Source organism: Furipterus horrens, unplaced genomic scaffold (assembly GCF_987537825.1).
Source record: "Furipterus horrens unplaced genomic scaffold, mFurHor1.1.pri manual_scaffold_5, whole genome shotgun sequence".
Classification (NCBI taxonomy): Eukaryota; Metazoa; Chordata; class Mammalia; order Chiroptera; family Furipteridae; genus Furipterus; species Furipterus horrens.
This window is the reverse complement of record NW_028327175.1, coordinates 1,513,089-1,531,189: the sequence shown is the minus strand read 5'-3', so window position 1 is coordinate 1,531,189 and position 18,101 is coordinate 1,513,089. Positions and strand designations below refer to the sequence as shown.

Below are 18,101 nucleotides of genomic sequence, written 5' to 3'. Positions count from 1 at the left end.
GTGTCTGACGTGTACCAAGAGCCCAGAGTAATGGAAGACCACAGGTCCTAGGCCGGACCCATGACACGAAGGTGCAAGAAGTGACCTTTAACTCTGCTCCTAACCATGCCCGGCCCCTCCGGCCAGGTACCCTCGAATGCACGGTGCCCGCCGGCCTGGTTCTAACGCTCACTGCTGGCTAGTTCTGCAGAGCATCAGACGGCTTTCAAAATGTGTCCTTTGTACCTGACACTTCTTTATCCCCCTGGCTTTGCCTGTAACGTTGATGGTTATTTCTTCCTCCTCCTCCAGATATTTCTGACAATATTCTGAGTCCTTCTCCAGTACGAAGCCTGTTTCTTCCACTATGTCTTCCAGATAAAACACCTGCATGGAACAAGGCATGTCCATGGTGAGCAAACATTCATTCCAGCCAATACCACTTTAGAGAGAGCAAGGGGACTGTCCCCGTTCAAAAGCCACCACATGCTAATTTAGAACATTATGGAAAAGCTGTTTGCATGATTTGGGGATGAAGAACTTTGCTGATAAAGACAGGTCTGTCCCTAGAAGTCTCTGACAAATGATGTTACGGTGTGTGTTCTTTATGTGTGAAAAGTGATGAAGACTCAAACAGGCAGGCAGGGAGCTTCAGAGCCAGGCCTCGCACGGGGCAGTGCAGGGGGCTCCTTCCGCCCAGCAGCGCCCTCGCGTGCCCATGGGGTCTGCGTGGAGAGGCGCCCTGTGTTCTGTGCATCTCAGGCGTGTCTCTCAGCAGAAGCCCCTGTGTCTGGGCCGCGCCCCGGCGGGCAGGCATTTCTGTTCCCACCTGTGTGGTAAGAGCACCCACCTCCACGGGGTAACTTCTCCCCGAAATCCGGAGGACTGGACAGTGCGTGAAGTACATGGAGAACTTCTCACTGTCCACGGTGGCGCTCATCAGAATCAAGTGCAGGTCAGAGCGCTTCTGCAGGACCTCCTTCAGGATGGCCAGGAGGAAGTCCGACTGCACACTTCTCTCATGGACCTGGCGAAGAGGGATAAACGCGCTCATCAGGCACGAGGCCGCGTAAGAGGCTAAAATCATCAGACATGCGCACCAAAAAGTTAATCGACATTTAAATATCATCAGTCCACGGGGGTGGGAGTGGGGAGAAGCTGTGTGTTTCAAGCGGGGCAGACGTTCGGAACCAGAAACGAAGTCCCTGAGACGAAGCCAGGAAACGTCAGCACAGCCTCGGCTGTGAGGGGCTCCCCCTCAGCAGACGCCTGGCACCTCTGACTGCTGAGACACTGCCCGCGTACCCCACAGTTCACGCGGTGGCAAGGTGGCAGTGGGGGTCCCACTGCTGTCGCCAGCACCACAGGACCAAGTGTCGACCGTGGAAGAGGGGAGTCGGAGCAGCAGGGACCTGAGGGCGACTCCATCAGCCGTCCAGGAGACGTGCGTCACGCCCACCGGAGCACAGAGCACAGTGGTGGCGCCGTGGAAACTGGGCCCCCGCCAGGCGAGCGGAGCAGCCACCCCCAGCGCACGCGGTCGGAGGCCACGCACGTCCCAGCAGCTCTGACCGCGCGCTTGCGGGGGCAGGCAGCAGCGGGTGCAGCGCTCAGGGCTCTGGACTTGGCTGCCTGGGTTCAGCTCCTGGCGTGGCCACGTCCGCTACGACTTCAGACACCTCGCATCACTGTCCCGGGCCCACTGCTGCCCCCCCAGAGAGAGCAGAAACAGCACAGACCGCACACGGGGCCGCAACAGTCCCCGAGCGCGTGGGACGCCTCCGTGACGGGGCCCGGCACCTGGTGCGCATCAGCACTGCGCAGACAGACGCTGCAGGAGGATGCCCGCCGGCCCTCCCCAGCCGTTTCCGTCGGGAGGAGCGCTCTGCACAGTGCGGCATGAAATCACACACAGAGGCGGCTGCTTCGGGGGCTGAGGACTGAAGGAAGACCGAGGAAGGGGGGGCGGTCACGGGACCCCAGCTGTGCAGAATCACGAGGGGTGGCAGGATGTGGGGGTGGGGGTGGGTCCGAGATGAGGCTGGGAAGCAGCCCAGCACCTGCCCCAGTTGGGCCCCATTGCCAGGTGAGGGAGCTGAGACTGCGCCCCGAGTCGGGAGGGGTGAACACACTCGGAAGCCATGGGCCTTCTTCTTCCTCTTACTGTGTGTTCATGATGATCCAGCAAACCATGCCTAAGGGCTGCACCAGCCGCACAGCCCCCCGAGCTGGGTCTGGTGTCAAAACTGGGGTCCACTCTGACATAAGCTCATCAAGCAATTCTCCAATGCACTGGGGCATTAGGAAAACCTACCACCTGGCTCACACAGATATTTCAACCTACCGGGCAGCAAACGTTTCTCATTCGAAACAGACAAATTACATTTTGCTCACGCTGGTCCTTGGGGACACTGACCAACGCTAGGTCCTAGCCGCGCCGAGGGAGGCTATGCCGCCCAGCCTGGCCGGCCACCTGGGGTGGCCCCGTCGGCTCACGCGGCCAGCGTCCTTCTCCTTCCTGACATCTTGGTGAGGTCAGGACAGTTTCCCCCAAATGAAAATGATGTCCTATCACTGATCTGGTACCAAGATGGTCAGTTATTGAAGAACATCTCAGCCTTCACTTGTCTGACAACAGGAAAAGGGTTAAATAAATATAGGACATCCAAATTACACATCATAGAGCTACTAAAAAATTATGCTTTCATAGACTGATGACATGAAAGAACTATAACATATACATACTATTATATACATACACTAAATGCCAACATTGACTTTTCCTGGATCATGAGATTATAATTTTAATTTTAATTTTTATATTTTTCTATACTTCTAATAACTTCTAATTAAAAGAAAGAAAATAACCCAGTAACCTATACATAGTCTATTAATTAAAAATCAGTAAATAACAACTTTCATTACTGCCTCTGAACTCACTGAATTAACATACATTCATAAAAATTTTACATCCGGGAAACATTTTAAAATGGTTTTAAATAAAAATACTATGTATATTATTTCTTGAAAAAGTTATGTACAAAGCAGGTCAGTTTACACACACTAGGCGAGGATGCCATTTGAAGCAATCCTTATGTGAAACTCTGGCATCATTCAATTGGAGCGTGCGTTCGAGTTTGATTCGAGGAGGGTATAGCTGCCCAGAGAGACAACGACACACCGATGAGGACTCCCTGGTGTCTGTAAGCATCAGAGGAAACCCTCGGACGCCTGAACGCAGCCAAGAGGCAGCGAGTGCACCGGTCGGGGCACACGCGGCCCTGAGCCCCCGGGCGCGGAACTTACCGGCGGCGTGAGCTTGCAGATCTAGTGAGCCTCCGCCCCGGCCCCTGCGTGCAAAATGGACGCCACTACCCGCACTGGATTGCTGGGGGTAAATGAATTCAACACGCACAGGATCTCGCACACAGCAAACGTCATACAGTATTTACTGAATAAGCCAACACGAGACACGTGCACTAGGGAGAATTCAGTATCGTAGGTGAAGCCCCCGGCATTTGTAAGCACAAGGAAAACGTTGGTGAGTGTCACAAGCCGCGTCTTGCTAACACAGAAATGTCCAGGAGTCACGCGACCACCACAGCCAAGCACACTCACCTCGTCCACAATAACGTGAGACACCCCACTGAGGAGGCCGTCCTCCTGCAGCTTCCTCAGCAAGACTCCCGTCGTACAGTAGAGGAGCCGGGTGGACTCCCCGGTCCGCGACTCCATCCGGATCTGGTATCCACACAGAGAGTTCTGCAGGGGCACACAGGGCGAGGTTAGTCTCACACGGACCTGGGGACACGCGCCGGAAAGTGGGGCGCGGGCCGGCCCTGCTGCTGCACGGAGTGCTCAGAACAAGTCAACTCTACGCAACAGCTATCCAACTGTTCCCACGGCTGCCGGTCACAGGCAGCTGTGACAGCTGTCTCTTCACTTTAGACAAGGAACAGCCTCGTCCTCTCCAGAGTGCTGCGACAGGAAGCCGCGCTGCCCCGAGCACCTGCTGTGACCAAGGAAGCGTGCCTGGGGGGCGAGCACTGAGGGGCGCAGGAGCAGGGGTCCGAGGCAGCCCCCGCCACGGCTCTGCGCCCCCAAGGATTTCACAGCGCTGCCTCCAGGAAAGGCAGCGGCTGGTACACTAGGGCTGACCCGCAGGGTCCCAAGGTCCCTTCTGCTTCCACATTTTCTGTCTCACTTCCTCAGACACTCCTGCGCCATTTGTGTGCACGGCTGTCATTGCCTCAATGTAAAGTTCCTTATAAGACAGATTGTCTTTTTTTCCCTCTTATATTCCATGAAAGAAACCCAAAAATTTGCTACATAAAAAATATTTTAAGCAAGGGTCCCTATCGTAAAGACAGAGATAAAAAGGTTAAGTGCCACCTCTAGAAAGAACAATTCAAAGTACAGTTGGGCTGAGCTGTGTGACCCTGGCACCTGTCCCTGGGTCAGCCCCCTGCACTGACCCATGGCCGCAGTCCCTCTGGTGACGCTGTGGCAGCCTGCGTACACAGTTGTGGCAAAATGCGCGACCAGAGACGCGCACACACTTTCTCTATTTTGTTTGAAATACAGGGTTGGGAGAGAATCTAGCGTTTCCCTCTGCATTGGTTTTCCCTTCTGCTCACTGAAAAGAATAAATGGCAGCCACTCGGGGACACGTTCCACAGAAAGGACTAGCAATAGCTTGAGGTACGTGACATTACAGTCAAACTTGTGTCTGTCCACAGCCTTCGAATGTTTGATTTAGCAGGGACCGTGTTTGGACAGTCACCGACTGACCTGAGCGCTTCCACGACAAACCACGAGCGCCCCTTTTCATAGGAAGGAGGGGACCCTGTGCCACTCCTGTCACATGGAACGGGGCGGGCCAGCCACAGCCGGCCCCTGGCAAGGAGGAGCAGTGGCGGGGAGCACCTTACCCTTCCTCCAGGTCCACTCTCGCAGCCCAGCTCCTCACACACGCGTGTGGCCAAGCTCACTGCTGAGATTCTCCGGGGCTGGGTGCAGACGATGCTGCACCTCCTCGTCCCCGACTCGTTCAGAAGCAAGTCCTCCAGGAGAAAGTGGGGCACCTGCGTGCTCTTCCCGCTCCCGGTTTCACCCGCCACGACCACCACCCGGTGCCTTTTCAGAGTCTCCACAATTGCGTCCCTGTGTCTGAACACTGGCAGCTGCCGCCTCTCCTGCAGGAGCCGCTGGTACTTGGCCGTGCCCTGCAGCTTCCGAAAGAGGCTCCTGATGGGCTCCAACGTGGCCGCCCTGTCTGATTCCGAGGACAGGGCAGAACAGTCCTCATCAGAAACCAAGTTTTCCCAGGACTCCTCGGGGTCCTCTGCGTTTTCTCTCTGGTTTTCGGAACGCTGCTGCTGCTGCTGCTGCTGCTGCTGCTGCTGCTTCACTTTATCCAGCAGTCTGGCGATAAAAATGTCGCGCGGCTTATTGGTTTCCATCTTGTTTAGCTCTTCCTTCTTCTTCTCTGCGTCACTCCACTCCAGCCAAACCTCTCGGTACGTTGGAGGGAGTAACTGGTGAACTGACTACACAGGAGAAAACGGCAGTACGTTATTCTCGCTCACTGCGGACACCAGAATTAAATAAGTCACAACTCAGACAGTTCCTCCTAAAATGTGATCTGTCTTTTAAACTAGTCAGCTACTACTTTCACGTGGCGTTACACGCGTGTGATGCAGACGGATAAGCAGCCCACCACACTCGAGCTCCTGCACTCATCAGCGGCGTGGCCTCTGCCCTCGCCCCTCGGCTGTAAATGGGGCTGATCACTGCCGCCCTCCTGCACCCTGAGGTGACGTGCAGGTTAGTCCATGCAAAGCGCTCATTCCGCAACAGTGACCCGCGGGACAGTGTTCTCATTCATGCCCACAGAGCTGCTGTAAAGATACGCAGACGGCCCACAACGCCTCCTAAGGCCAAGCCCCTCCAGGACCCCGGCAGCTGCGTGACTTCCCAGGTCAGTGTCATCCGTGATCCCCTCGGCACGGGGTGCACATCGTCCCAATTCTGTGCTACACGAGAGCCCAGAATCGTCTCAACAACACTGACATTCACTTGTATCTATTAAGCTCAGCGGGCGACACCGTGGTTTACAAAACAAGGGAAACAAAGACATTAAGAGCATTTACTGACAAGACTGGGAAGAATTATTGTTCGGGGTTCCGCTGGTTCAATGTCTGCAGTTTTTGGGGGTTCTAATTTCCCATGAAGAAAGACACACACTTACTGTTTAAGAATTCCCCTGAATCCCTCCCGCCGAGCACAATGATTCTAACCTGTAAGTGAGCATGGCCTGAAAATCTGAACCAATCAACTGTCTCAGAGTCCCTGAGCTCCGTGCAGGGGTGGCGGGGAGGCCACCGCATCCCTACGCGGGGGCGGGGCCGACGGAAGAGGCCGTCCGCGCAGAGAGAGCGGGCCAGGCCCGGAACGCAGCGTGCACGCACGGCGGAGCCCCCACTCCACAGGTGACTGGACCCCCGGCGCCAGGCCTCACCTGCCCTTTGACGAGCCGGTAGAGCGCCAGCGTCGCCCCCAGGTGCTGGGCCTGCATGCCGTCCTCCGTGAGGATCGCAGGGCACACCGCCAGCACATCCTCTTCCGACTTCACCACCCTCACCCTGCGGAGACGCCGGAGAAATGTCAAATACAACGGGCAAAGTACAGTCAGCATCCCCTCAGCGCTGAGCCTAAGGTCCCAGCAGTTATTTAAATGAAACATTTCCATGGAAGACGTGTACTTGACAATTTATAAGCTCCGTCAACCTGAGATGCGTAACGAGAGCTTCCTAAATGTCGACCTGACCCCCAACAAACAGAAAGGACTCCCATCTTCGATTTTTCTAGAAGTTCCTCCAGTTAGCCAAAGATACATACCTACATTTCCAGTATCTGCCCACTGGGACCTTTTCAAAGGAAGGATTTGGACTCTTGGGCAGATTCTTCCTGACCCAATCGATTAGAAATTGTTTGGGAGATTTTCCGGTCCAGCTTCGAGCAGTATAGTCAAAATTTCTTACATCGTGCGTTTCTTTCTTCTTCTCTGCAACGACAAAGAGGGAGTTAGAACAGCGGGCCGTGCAGCGGGGCGGGGCGGGGCGGGCCTACAGCGGGCCCACCGAAAGGGCCGGGGCCGCGGCCCTCCCAGCAGCGTGGCCTGCGCGGCGCACCCCCTTCTGAGAGAGCCTCTCGCTTTCGGGAAGAGACTTTTCAGAGCAAACAGGCGACAGAAGGACAGACAGGCAGCAGCACAGAAACGCCGCAAACCTCCGCCCGGAGACCCGCACAGCCCCCACGAAGCGGCACACGCTGCCCCCGGGTGCCCGGGGGTGCGTGGCTGCCGCCCAGGAAGAGGCAGGTCAGCCGTCACCGCGCCCCCAGCAGCTGTGCCACCTCCTTCTGTGGCGCCCGTCACGCGTGAAGTGGGTCAGAACCACTCCCTGCTGCCCCCGCCCGCACCCCACGGTGTGCCTGCAGCACTCACTGCCCACGGCCCACTCCGCGGGGGCTTCCCGGCCCTGGCAGGCCGCGTGTCTGGCGAGGAGCCCTGCCCCGTAGAGCTCGGCCACAGGCCCCCGACTCCCAGGGCTGCACAGGGCCGCCCGGGCGCTCCCAGCCCGACACCTCCCGTGCGCATCGCCCGCCCCTCCCCCGGCGAGCACCCCGACACGGCAGATCTGAGGGCCGGCCGTGGCAGGGGCCCCTCCACCCCACCGGCCCCCGTGCCGGCCGCCGTCAGAGGCTGACCCCCCTGCTCTGACAGTACGGAGCACAGCCTGTCACTATCTGCGTGTGCGCACTGCAGACCTCTCTTCCCTCCTGGACTGCACACCTGAGGGGGGCGGACACGCGTGTCTTGGTCTAATGTCCAGAGACCACCTGCCAGTGTCAATAAGAAGGACTCAACAAATATTTGTGGAAAGAACACAGACGTGAGAGAACTGAGAACTTCGTGGGGCCTGGCTGGCTCACAGACGGGTAAATGTCGTATTAGCCAGACCAACAATTTACTGCACACAGAGCCACACGCCTGCACATGCCTGCACACGCCTGGCACGCGGCTGGGATTGAGGACAGCGGAGGAAGTGGTGCTGTTGGAGCCGAGTCGTGACATGCGGGCAAGGGGGCCAAGCAGGGCCGCCAGCATGAGCCAGGCCGCACGCCAGGCGGCCACGTGTGCTCTGAAGGAGGACGTGGCCGCGGACACACGGAGACTGGCGTGGAAGCAGACGGCGGCAGCCTGCGAAGGGTCCTCACTGGCACGATAAAGGGACCGAGCTGCTACTGGTTCAAGGCTTCCCACAGGAAGTTCCCGTCCAGGCCTGTCATGGAAAGGACACAGTGCTGGCAGGAGTCTGGAGGGCACACTGCGGAGACGAGGCGGAGCGAGGGGCCCGTGATTACAAAGAGCTGCACAGCACGTCCTTGCAGTGACCGCGTCCCCACGAGAGCTCGGGGACGCGGACTCCACCGCCATCTTACCTAGTCTGCTAGAATGCAGAGTAACAGAAGTCCTAAATTACATACCCCTTGACATTCTACTGGTTACAAACCACACCCCGCAAACGCAGCGCTTCCCCTGAACTGTACCTTTCTCTTCTCCAGCAGCAGCTGTAGATTTTTCAAACAAATTGAAGTTCAAAGCACTTTCCCCTTCTGTGGCCACAGGAGGCTTCTTCCTTTCGTTCTGTCGCTGCGAGATCTTCACATCTGGATTGAACACTGGATGGTCTTCTAAAGTTTCCATTTCTACCAAGAAGAACCATGAGGCTTAGTTCTGTGTGTGGTTTTTTATGCCTTTCTAGTTTGCAAAGATGGTTTAAAACAAAAGGTCTTTTTCATTGTAACCAATTCTTTAGCACCCCCTATTAGAAATTTATTTAGGCAAGTTATTTTCACAATGCACACTAACTTCTAAGAATAAACTGTTAAACGTAGACGTGAGCCCTGGTGGCCTGCGCGCTCCCCTTCCTGAGCTCACGTGGCCTTTTACGGTCTGCAGGTCAGACGCCCGCAAACGAGAGCTGCAGGCCAACCCCGCCCTGCAGCCCGCCCCTGCGTGGCCTCTGAGCGAGGAAGGGCCTCTACACGTCTAACCGGATGGGAAGGTAAACAGACACTGGGTGATGGGAGAATTATATGGAATTCACGTTTCAGTGTCCGTATGTAAAGTTCTTAGAGAACACGCTATTCGCCTGCATGCCGTCCCTGTCTGCTTTCAGGTTCTGACAGTGGGGCTGAGAAGCGGGACAGTCCGCATGGCCTGCGGGACTGGACACGCTTACTACTGGGCTGTCAGAGAAAACGTTTGCCAGGCCCAGGGGTAAGAGTTAGGAAAGAGCAGGCATGTTAAATGGAGACAACCTCCACCCTAGGACGGCCAAGGAAGAACAGACATTTATCCACTGAAGAACTGTGAAGTGTTTACCTCTTTGAAATTTCCTTATTTTCTCTTGAGCCTCCCTCTGCCCCTGCTTGTTCTTCTCTAGTTTACAGGCAGCTGCTTGCTCCTTTGCATCCAGAAGTTTCGCTGCGAGGTGCAAGTACCTTTCATTCTGTTCCAGATAAGATAACAAGAAGAGTAAGATTACTTTGTCATCCTGTCAATGTCTTATATCAAAACCTGTGACTTCTTTTATGTTACCTTCTTTTTTAAAGATTTCATTTATTTATTTTTAGAGACAGGGGAAGGGAGGGAGAAAGAGAGAAACATTAGTGTGCAGTTACCTCTCGCACACCCCCAACCGGGGACCCGGCCCACAACCCAGGCCTGTGCCCTGACCGGGAATCAAGCCAGCGACCCTTTGATTCACAGGTCGGTGCTCAGCCCACTGAGCCACACCAGCCAGGGCTAAAACCTGTGATCTTTAATCTTACTCTCTGACCCAGCAAGTCGACTTTAAGGAAGTAGATTCTTTTAATTAATAAATTCTTACTTTATAAATGTATTTAAGGTTGTACGTGCAATAACGTAAGAACACTCCTCTCTAGGTGGCCCCCATAACCTCTCTTATAGAGGCGGGAACATTAAAAAGCGGCCTCTGGGGAAACGGAGGTTCTAAAACCTGAGGACCTAACTCTGCTGAGCACAAACCAGCCCGAGTTTAAATCACACTCCAACTCTGGGCGGTCTCCTGGGTGAGGACACCCACATGGGGTGGCAGTGAGGGCACACGGCGCTGCTGCCAGACGCCGCTGAGTCGGACGAGGGGAGACCCCGGGCCCGTCGGTGAGGCAGCAGAGAGCAACGCAGGGCAACTGACAGGAGGGCTAGCGAGCCCCCCAAACTCACCCAGCTACACCCCCCCTTCCAGCTTCCCAGCTGCAGCGCTGACCCCACCGCCCCACCCCCACGGCTCTTCTGTCTGCGGCTCCTTGACCTTCAGGGTCAGTAAGTCACCAATTTCTAATGATCCTTGCTTCAAATGCTTCCCTTTCTTAACGATTTCCAATCTGGGACCTTATTATTTCACACCTGAGCAAGCAGGAGACACTGAAAAGGCCTCCATACCCTCTACAAACCGCCTGGGACCCTAACTCTCCCACACCACCTGGGACTCTACTAAATTTGACCTAAAATGTCAAATTCTTCCTCTCACGACCCCCAAATCTCTAGGGGCACCTCACAATCAACAGGAAAAGCTGTCCCATCCATTTCCTGGGCACTGGGGTCTCCTAGCACCAGCTGCACGCACCGTTTGCTGCCACCTGCCAGGACGCAACCACGCGCTTTGGTGCCTGTGTGCCCGGCTACCTCTCAATGCCCAGAGGCCCGCATGACGCCACTCCTGTGTCCCGGGCACCCTCCTGCCCCACCCAGGCCACCTTCCCGTCCCCTGCAGCCCACGCGCACCGTGCACCCCTCAGTCCCACGCTCCTATGGGAGCCAACCTAACGCTCCAACCACGAAGGGCCTTTCTCGGAACCTCAGAGCACATGTGCACCATAAATCCTTTGTTTAGTTTAACACATGCACAGCGTTCAAAAACGTACAGGTTCAGAGGAGCACAGAACAGCAGCCCCCTCTCACCTGCCGCTGCGATGGCGTCCAAGCATGCTCTTAGCACACGGGGGGACACAGATACCTGCGCTGTCCTGCTTCACACAAATGGGCCCGTCACACGTGCTGTCCTGCAACTTCTGCTGCTTGTTTTCCTCCCAAACCACCCTCACCGAGGCGTGGCTGACTTACCGCAAAGTGCACCCACTCTAATGTGTCCAGGTGCATGAGGGCGACACGTGTGTACACGCATGCAAGCACCACCACAATCAAGACATAAATGTCCATGACCCCCAACAGTTCCCTCGTGGAGCCTCGGAGCCAGCCCCTCCCCCACCCCGGGCCCAGGCGCTGAGCCACCTTCTGCCCCGACGGAGCGCGCCAGCGCCTCTCCTGGACAGAGCGGCACGAAGTCGCCCAGCGGGTGCTCACCTCCGCATGGCCCCCTCGTTCCTGTAGGACGTGCCCGAGAGCGGCCTGCCGTGCGGGGCTACTGTGGACAAGGCTGCTATGAACATTTATGTGTGTGTAAGTCATTTTTGGTGGACACACGCTTTCATTTTTCATGAATAAATAAATACCTAGGAATGAAACTGTGGGGCCAGAGGGCAAGTCTGTGCCGCTGCACAAGCAAGTGCCGGCTTCTCAAAGCGGAAAATCTAGAAGTCTTTGCAGCTAGAAGTCCAATACAAACGTCCACTCACAGGGTCGAATTTTTCCTCCTCTTCTAAACTGGTCGAGTTTTCACTCTTCTCCTCTTCACTCTGCTGTTCAGCGTACCGCAAAATCCACTCTTTCATGTTCACGTCCCGGTTTCCTTTTTTCTTGTTTGGCTGGAAAAACAAACGAACAAACCACCTCAGACAGCAGGGTTAGAAGCAGGCGTCCACGCGGCCCCATGCGTCACTGCTGTCACCGCTTCTCTACACGCAGACATGGCACAGAGCCTCAAAGACCCTCCTCCGTGACGGCCCCTGAAGGACAAGCGCCCTGAGCTCGGCGTTATCCGAGGAAAGCCTGAACGCGCCCGCTCCAAGGCACACGGCTACAGCAGGGGCAGGAAACGAGAACACTGTCAGAACCAAACGCATGCCACGCCTTAAAAACAGTGGTCGATGAGGACGACACGTCTAGGGACTTTTGTTCCTGTGCGTTGTTAGGCTTTAGTGAGGGATAACTGCTACACGTAACGCACTTACTAATGTACTGCCCATGTTACGTACTCCTTGTTACGTCACAGTGCGTAGGTCACGTGGAAGCCAAGTCACCATTTTGAGGAGCCTGGGCACATGCAGACACCCACGGCACCCCCACTGCCGTCAAGGTGACAAACAGACCCCTCGCCTTTCGAAGAGTCCTTTGTCCCTGTGCGTGTGTTTGGGCTGCAGGCAGGGGAGGGGGCGGGGGATGGTGAGAGCTGTTACCCTGAGACCTGTCCTCCTAACACACTCGAGTGCCCGGCGCTGAGCTGCCGTCACAGGCCAAGGGCACGCACCCCTAGCGCTCACTCCTCGCACGTCACCGAGACGTTATAACCACTGGGGACACTGTCGTGAGGCCGACCGGCTCCGATTCCGCACTGCCGGGCTCCCCGTGCTCCCCGTGCTCGGCGGCACACCCAGCCCTCAGGTGCGATGCCCTGATGGACCGCGCCTTCCCGGGCCCATGCCTCCGCCCGGCAATACCCTGCGCGCGGGTCTGGGAGGCGCCTGTGCGGGCTGCTTCCACAGACGGGTGGCAGTAAGAGGGCCACAGGCAGGGGCTTGAAGATTTGTACACTAAGGCTTCTCCTCGAGGGACCTGCTCTTAGAAGCACGTCTGTGAGAAAGCCAGGCGCTGGGCACGCCAGGCAGAAGCCGCTTCTCGGGCGTCCCCGCCCAGGAAACACCTGGGGTCACAGAAGAGCCCAGCTGAGCGCAGCCGGGCTGCAGGGTCACAGGGCAGAGCACGTGGCGGGGTGAGGCCGGGACGCTCTGAGTGGGCTGTTAGGCAGTGACAGACGGACAACTGAGAGGGACAGGACAGGACAGAGCACACTGGCACGCCGACAGGCTGCACGCAGGAAGCGGAACCTTTGGGGCCCCCTGGCACTGACCCCCCTCTGAACCTCGGCCTCGGACGTCTGAGCCCGAAGCTACCTGGATCGGAGAGTCTGCCTTCTGGTGTCCGGCTTTGGGCTGCGGCGGAGGGGCCACAGGGGCCGGTGCTGGAGGGGACTGGAACTTGGGCCTACTCTGAGGCTGCTGTTCTTCAAATTCCTGACTGAAGCCCTCAGGAAGCGACTCTTAAAGGAGAAATTGAGGTGAAAATGAACATGCGTGATGTAAGACACACAAACAGGGTTGTGAGCACACCCACAAGCCCCGCCCAGGCAGGAGCGTGGGTTCCTTGTGCCCCTCGCCTCCCAGGAGGGAAACCCCGTGACGAGCCTGGGCGCTGTCACCCCGGACGTGGGAGCCCGCGTCAGCAGGGGGCTCGCCCGTCCGCCTGGCCGTCGTCTCACCCCCAGTTTTCAGGGAAAGACCTTGGCCCCTCCCACCCTGGGGCTGCCCGTTCTGGCACAGAGTCGGCTGCTTAAGGAGTCACGCGAGCAGTGTGCACTCCGGGGCCTGGCCGAGGGTCACAGCCTTGGCCCTCCGCTTGTTCGGGAATTGTGTACCCAAGGCCAGATGGCCCTAACCCCTGACCCGGAAGCAGGAGACCCGGCCCAATAGGTCACAGGCAGGAAAACTCTGAGATTCACTGTATTAAGTGCGCTGTAAAGTGACGGAACCACTGCAAGCAGCAGCAACACCAGTTTCTCCCTGCGCGGACTACACCTCGAAGGGGAACAGACCGACAGGAACAAAAAGAGGAAGAACATCCCAACCAAAAGCAACTGTAACCGAGTGAAAAAGGTCACAGTATGAGTCAAAAGCTGGACGGAAGTACCACCTACACCAAAATCATGTCAAAGGTTTGGGAGCTGGAAGAGCCGTGCGGCCGCCGGCTGCTCACCGTCGGGCAGGTTTAAGCAGAGCCAGTCCAGGGCGGAGTGCAGGTCCCCTCCGTGCAGCAGGGTGTGCGTCATGGCGGCCTCGATGTCCTTGGTCTGGAAGGAAAAGGCTTGCAAAGCCATGTACAAGTCCTGTGAAGGGAATGGAGAGTCATTCCGCCACTCTCTCTCCTGCCATCACTGATTCTACCTCACTTTAATCCAGTCTGTGACACTGGTTTCATTTCTTTTCTATTTCTCAATGGTCAGAATAAAACGTGCTCACTGTGCTGGGAACTTGAGAACTACAGATGAATTCAAGGGCCAGGAGAAATCCCTCATGTTCTCATCACCTAAAGAGCCTTCTTGCAATATGTACTGTTTCCTCTCAGCCCTGCTCCTAGATTTTGTAGAAACAAGGCTAACTTAACATGACAACATAAGCATCTCCCGTTACCAGAGACGCTCCACCACCCTGAACAGTCACGCAGCACAGCACTGGGAAGACACGCCATAACCCAACTACACGCTTCCCTGTGGCCGGCCCCGTAGGTAAGGGCTGCCCTTTTTACCCTACGTGGGGCGTCGGTGAGCGTGCTCACTCACAGAAGAGCGTTTTAATGCACTTCCCAGAGCACGTTCATCAGAGCTGGACAGACCTGGGTTCAAATCCCGACTCTGCTCCCCGCTCCCGTTACTGATTCATCGCCTCAGGCTGTAACGTGCGCCCTCTCTCCAAGCCTCCGTCCCTCCCGTCACTGAGAGACGGGGCACCCCACCTCTGGATCGCTGTGGCACGGCGAGCGGAAGGAAAAGGGCCCGGGAGCAGAGCAACCCCGTCCTGGGCGTGCCCCGCGGGTCTGCAGCTCGCACGGGCCCTGCCCTCTCCCGCGGGGCACGGCTCAGCGGTGCCGTCTGAAGGACGCCCCACGAAGTAAGGAGCTTACACACGTTTGCCAAATACCTGTAGCTTTTTGGCAGTCAGTCTTCCAGAAATCACTCCCTTGTCACTGTTTTGCTTCTTATGCTCATTGATCACTCCAATAATTCTTTGCTCTAGTTTGTTATTAATTACCACCTGTTGAGACCAAAAAAGATCAGTTAGAAGCTAAATTATGAAATCATATTTAGTGATTTAACAGTTTGAAGCAAATGCCAGTTTCCATACCCCTGCCAGCCAAGGCCAGCACTTCAGCTAAGATCAGATACAGTGACTATCACGTGTCGGACCACCATTCATCACATGACATCGCCACCATGTATTTGAGAAAAACGGGGTACGGGAAAGCAAGAACACAGCCAGAAAAACTGCTCCCCTAAAGGCCCCTGAAGCCTGCTCCTCAAGACAGTGTCCTTGGGCCCCGGTGGGATTCTGCTTCGAAGGCGGGTTCCTAAGCCCCGTCTTATGCAGACTCAGTCGGGCCCTCAAGGGCACCAGCCCCACCGCAGCCTGAGAGCCTGGAGCCGCGCTGACACGGGCCAATCCAGCGAAAAGGAGCTCTGCCGAAGCGGTAACCAGGGCTCCGGGAGCGGTGGCTCCTCCCTTCCCTACCGGCCGGTGAGCCCTCTGTGGTTTCCCTATTTGTGACCTAGGGGAACACAAGCCCGTGCGTACAGAAAGCCCCCCCGGACACCTTTCCCGAGCGCCTGCCGTTGGGAAGCACGAAGCCAGACGTCGGGAACTCAGTGGAGCGTAGGAAACCCGTGCAAAAAGACAGACTGTGACCCAGCAGGGCAATCGCTCTAAACGACACACCAAGAGCTCGTGAAACCGCCCAGAAGATCCGCCTGGCGCTGTACGAAGGACGTCACTAAGGTCACAGAGGGACAGAGACAGGGAAGCAGGGCATTCTAGGCAGAGCGCCCCTGGCAAAGGCCTGCAGTCATGAGACCCGACGGGACTGAGGGGACAGTGAGGTGGGACTACCATTTTCAGTGGCGAGGAGGCCGACAAGGTCCACTAAGTCAGAGCTGAACGGGTGTGCTATGCTTACGAGCTGGCCTTACCCATCCCTGTTTAATTTCTTACTGGCTCCCAACACGTGGGTGTGATTCAGTTTACTTAATACAGACTAGGAGTTAGTGTACTCTACAAAAACTCTAAATGTGTCATCTTTTCCTTATACTTAAAGAACAGCCCCGGCTGGTGTGGCTCAGTGGACTGAGCGCCGGCATCCTTATTAAAGTCCCTGGTTCGATTCCCGGTCACCACACAGGCCTGGGCTGCAGGCCAGGTCCCCAGTTGGGGGCATGCGAGAGGTAACCACACATGGATGTTTCTCTCCTTCTCTTTCTCCCTGCCTTCCCCTCTCTCTAAAAATAAATAAATTAAAAACAAACAAACAAACAAAACAAGGAACAGACTGACAGTGCCCAGCAGGGGGGTGGGGTGGGGATAATGGTGGAAAGAAGGGGAAGGGACCAGTTAAAGAACGCGTGCGAATGACCCACGGCCATGGAGGACAGTGTGGGGACTGACTGGGAGTGGGGGCAGGGGGGCTGGGTGGACGAGGGAAGGGGGAGTGACTGGGACAACTGTAATAGAATAACAAAAAGTACGTGTCTTTTTTTTAAAGGGAACATTAACTGAAATGACTCAAAACCTTGGTACTTACTTTCAAAATAGATTTATCCAGACTCCCGGGACCCCCAGAGTCGCTTGCAGAGCTGAAGCTATACATTTTCGGACCTGTGTGTTCCAGAACAAACAGGATAGGCACGTCAGCGGCTGCACCCCTCAGCCTGCTCTGGTTTCCTCTGCAGGCTGCTGCGCGTCCCTCCTCCCCCCATGTCACCTGTGACATCATCCAGGGTGGCCCCCGAGTGCCACCTCTGCGCTCTCCCAGACGGGTGGCCTGTCAGCACGCCCTACATCAGTCCTTTCCCCACAGCGACAACGCTGATGCGCCTTTCTGGTCACATCACCTTCACCTCCTTACTTTAAACCCAGGTGCTTTTCTGCCCGGGACGTGGCTGAGGAGGTAGGTGGCCATGAAGAGGAAGCGCTCTCCTCGGGCAGAAGGGATGGAAGAACGCCTGTCTGTCATCTCCCGTCAAGCCCAGGGTCGCTGTCAGTCTCCTGAAGCCGCCGCCCCCAAGGACTACACGCTTGGTGGCAGAGACACAGAAATGCTGCCTCTCAATCCTGGAGGTCAGAAGCCAAAGTCAGGGGGTCACAGGCCCACGTTCCGCCAAGGCCCCGACAAGAACCCTTCCCGGCCTCTCCTGCTCGGGGTGACTGAAGGTGCCGCCTGTCCCCTCCTCCTTCCCACGCGGTGACCCTAATGTGTGCGCATCACGGGGGCACGTACGCCCACACCGATGCCTGGGTCTGTCCCGGGAACGTGTGTATTTCCATCAGCACTCCGAGGAGCTGAGCAACGGCGTGGGGCCCCCACGACATCAGGCCAACCAGGCAGGCCCTTCGTCATCAAGTCCTTCCTAAAACACGTTCCTGTGAGATTTCTAACCAGTGCCAGTGACACTCCAGGGTCCGCAAGGCGCATTTTGGCAGCATTGGACGGGCACCCTCTAAAGCGTGTTTGCACTGCCCGCACCGCAGTGCAGTTGGCAGGCCTGGAGGTCAGAGGTCGGAGGCTGCCAGGCTGCCTGGGAGGCTGGCCGAGGCCCCTGCACAGGCCGGGCACGGACTTCCTGCCCCGCACTCCCGGCCCCTCTCCCGGCCTCCGCCCCCTTCACCTGTCAGCCTCAGAGCCTCCCAGCCGCTCCTGGGCTGTGACCTAGGCAGCAGTGAGGGGCCCGGGACAACAGGTGCTCAGGCTCGTGTGTGTGACCCATTTTCAAGCCCACGTCTACACCACCAGGCCCAGCACGGGACAGCTCCTGCTCCGTTGCCACCTCAGGCGCTGTGACCTTTGACAGCATCTTCCCTGGCCGCTGCAGAGGCTGCGCCCCTCGGTTTGGGTTTCCGGGTTCAGGAGGAAGCCAAGACACTAGCGCGCAGCATCTCCGAGGCAGGAGGGTGACGGGCTTCAAACTGATCGGGGGAAAGGGCACGGACGATGCAACACATACAGTCAGCTCTGACCGTGACTCAGGGCGGAGCGCAGGAGAGCAGAGGGACTTCCTCAAGACGGCTCGGCCGGCGTAAAAGCATCGCCAGCA

The 18,101-nt window shown here is 56.7% G+C and overlaps 1 protein-coding gene across 1 annotated transcript in view; it reads right to left on the bottom strand.

Annotated features, from left to right (window-relative positions):
- DHX29 (DExH-box helicase 29) overlaps positions 1-18,101 on the bottom strand; it is a 33,973-nt gene that overhangs the window by 12,909 nt on the left and 2,963 nt on the right. Inside the window, exons 2-14 of the mRNA XM_090278844.1 lie at positions 16,592-16,665; positions 14,941-15,054; positions 14,000-14,129; positions 13,141-13,286; positions 11,707-11,835; positions 9,431-9,557; positions 8,593-8,751; positions 6,880-7,045; positions 6,500-6,623; positions 4,911-5,528; positions 3,598-3,741; positions 830-1,006; positions 226-366 (exon numbers count right to left, since the gene is read on the bottom strand). Coding sequence (XP_090134970.1) covers positions 226-366; positions 830-1,006; positions 3,598-3,741; positions 4,911-5,528; positions 6,500-6,623; positions 6,880-7,045; positions 8,593-8,751; positions 9,431-9,557; positions 11,707-11,835; positions 13,141-13,286; positions 14,000-14,129; positions 14,941-15,054; positions 16,592-16,665 — 2,249 coding nt within the window. The remainder of the gene's footprint in view (positions 1-225; positions 367-829; positions 1,007-3,597; positions 3,742-4,910; positions 5,529-6,499; positions 6,624-6,879; positions 7,046-8,592; positions 8,752-9,430; positions 9,558-11,706; positions 11,836-13,140; positions 13,287-13,999; positions 14,130-14,940; positions 15,055-16,591; positions 16,666-18,101) is intronic.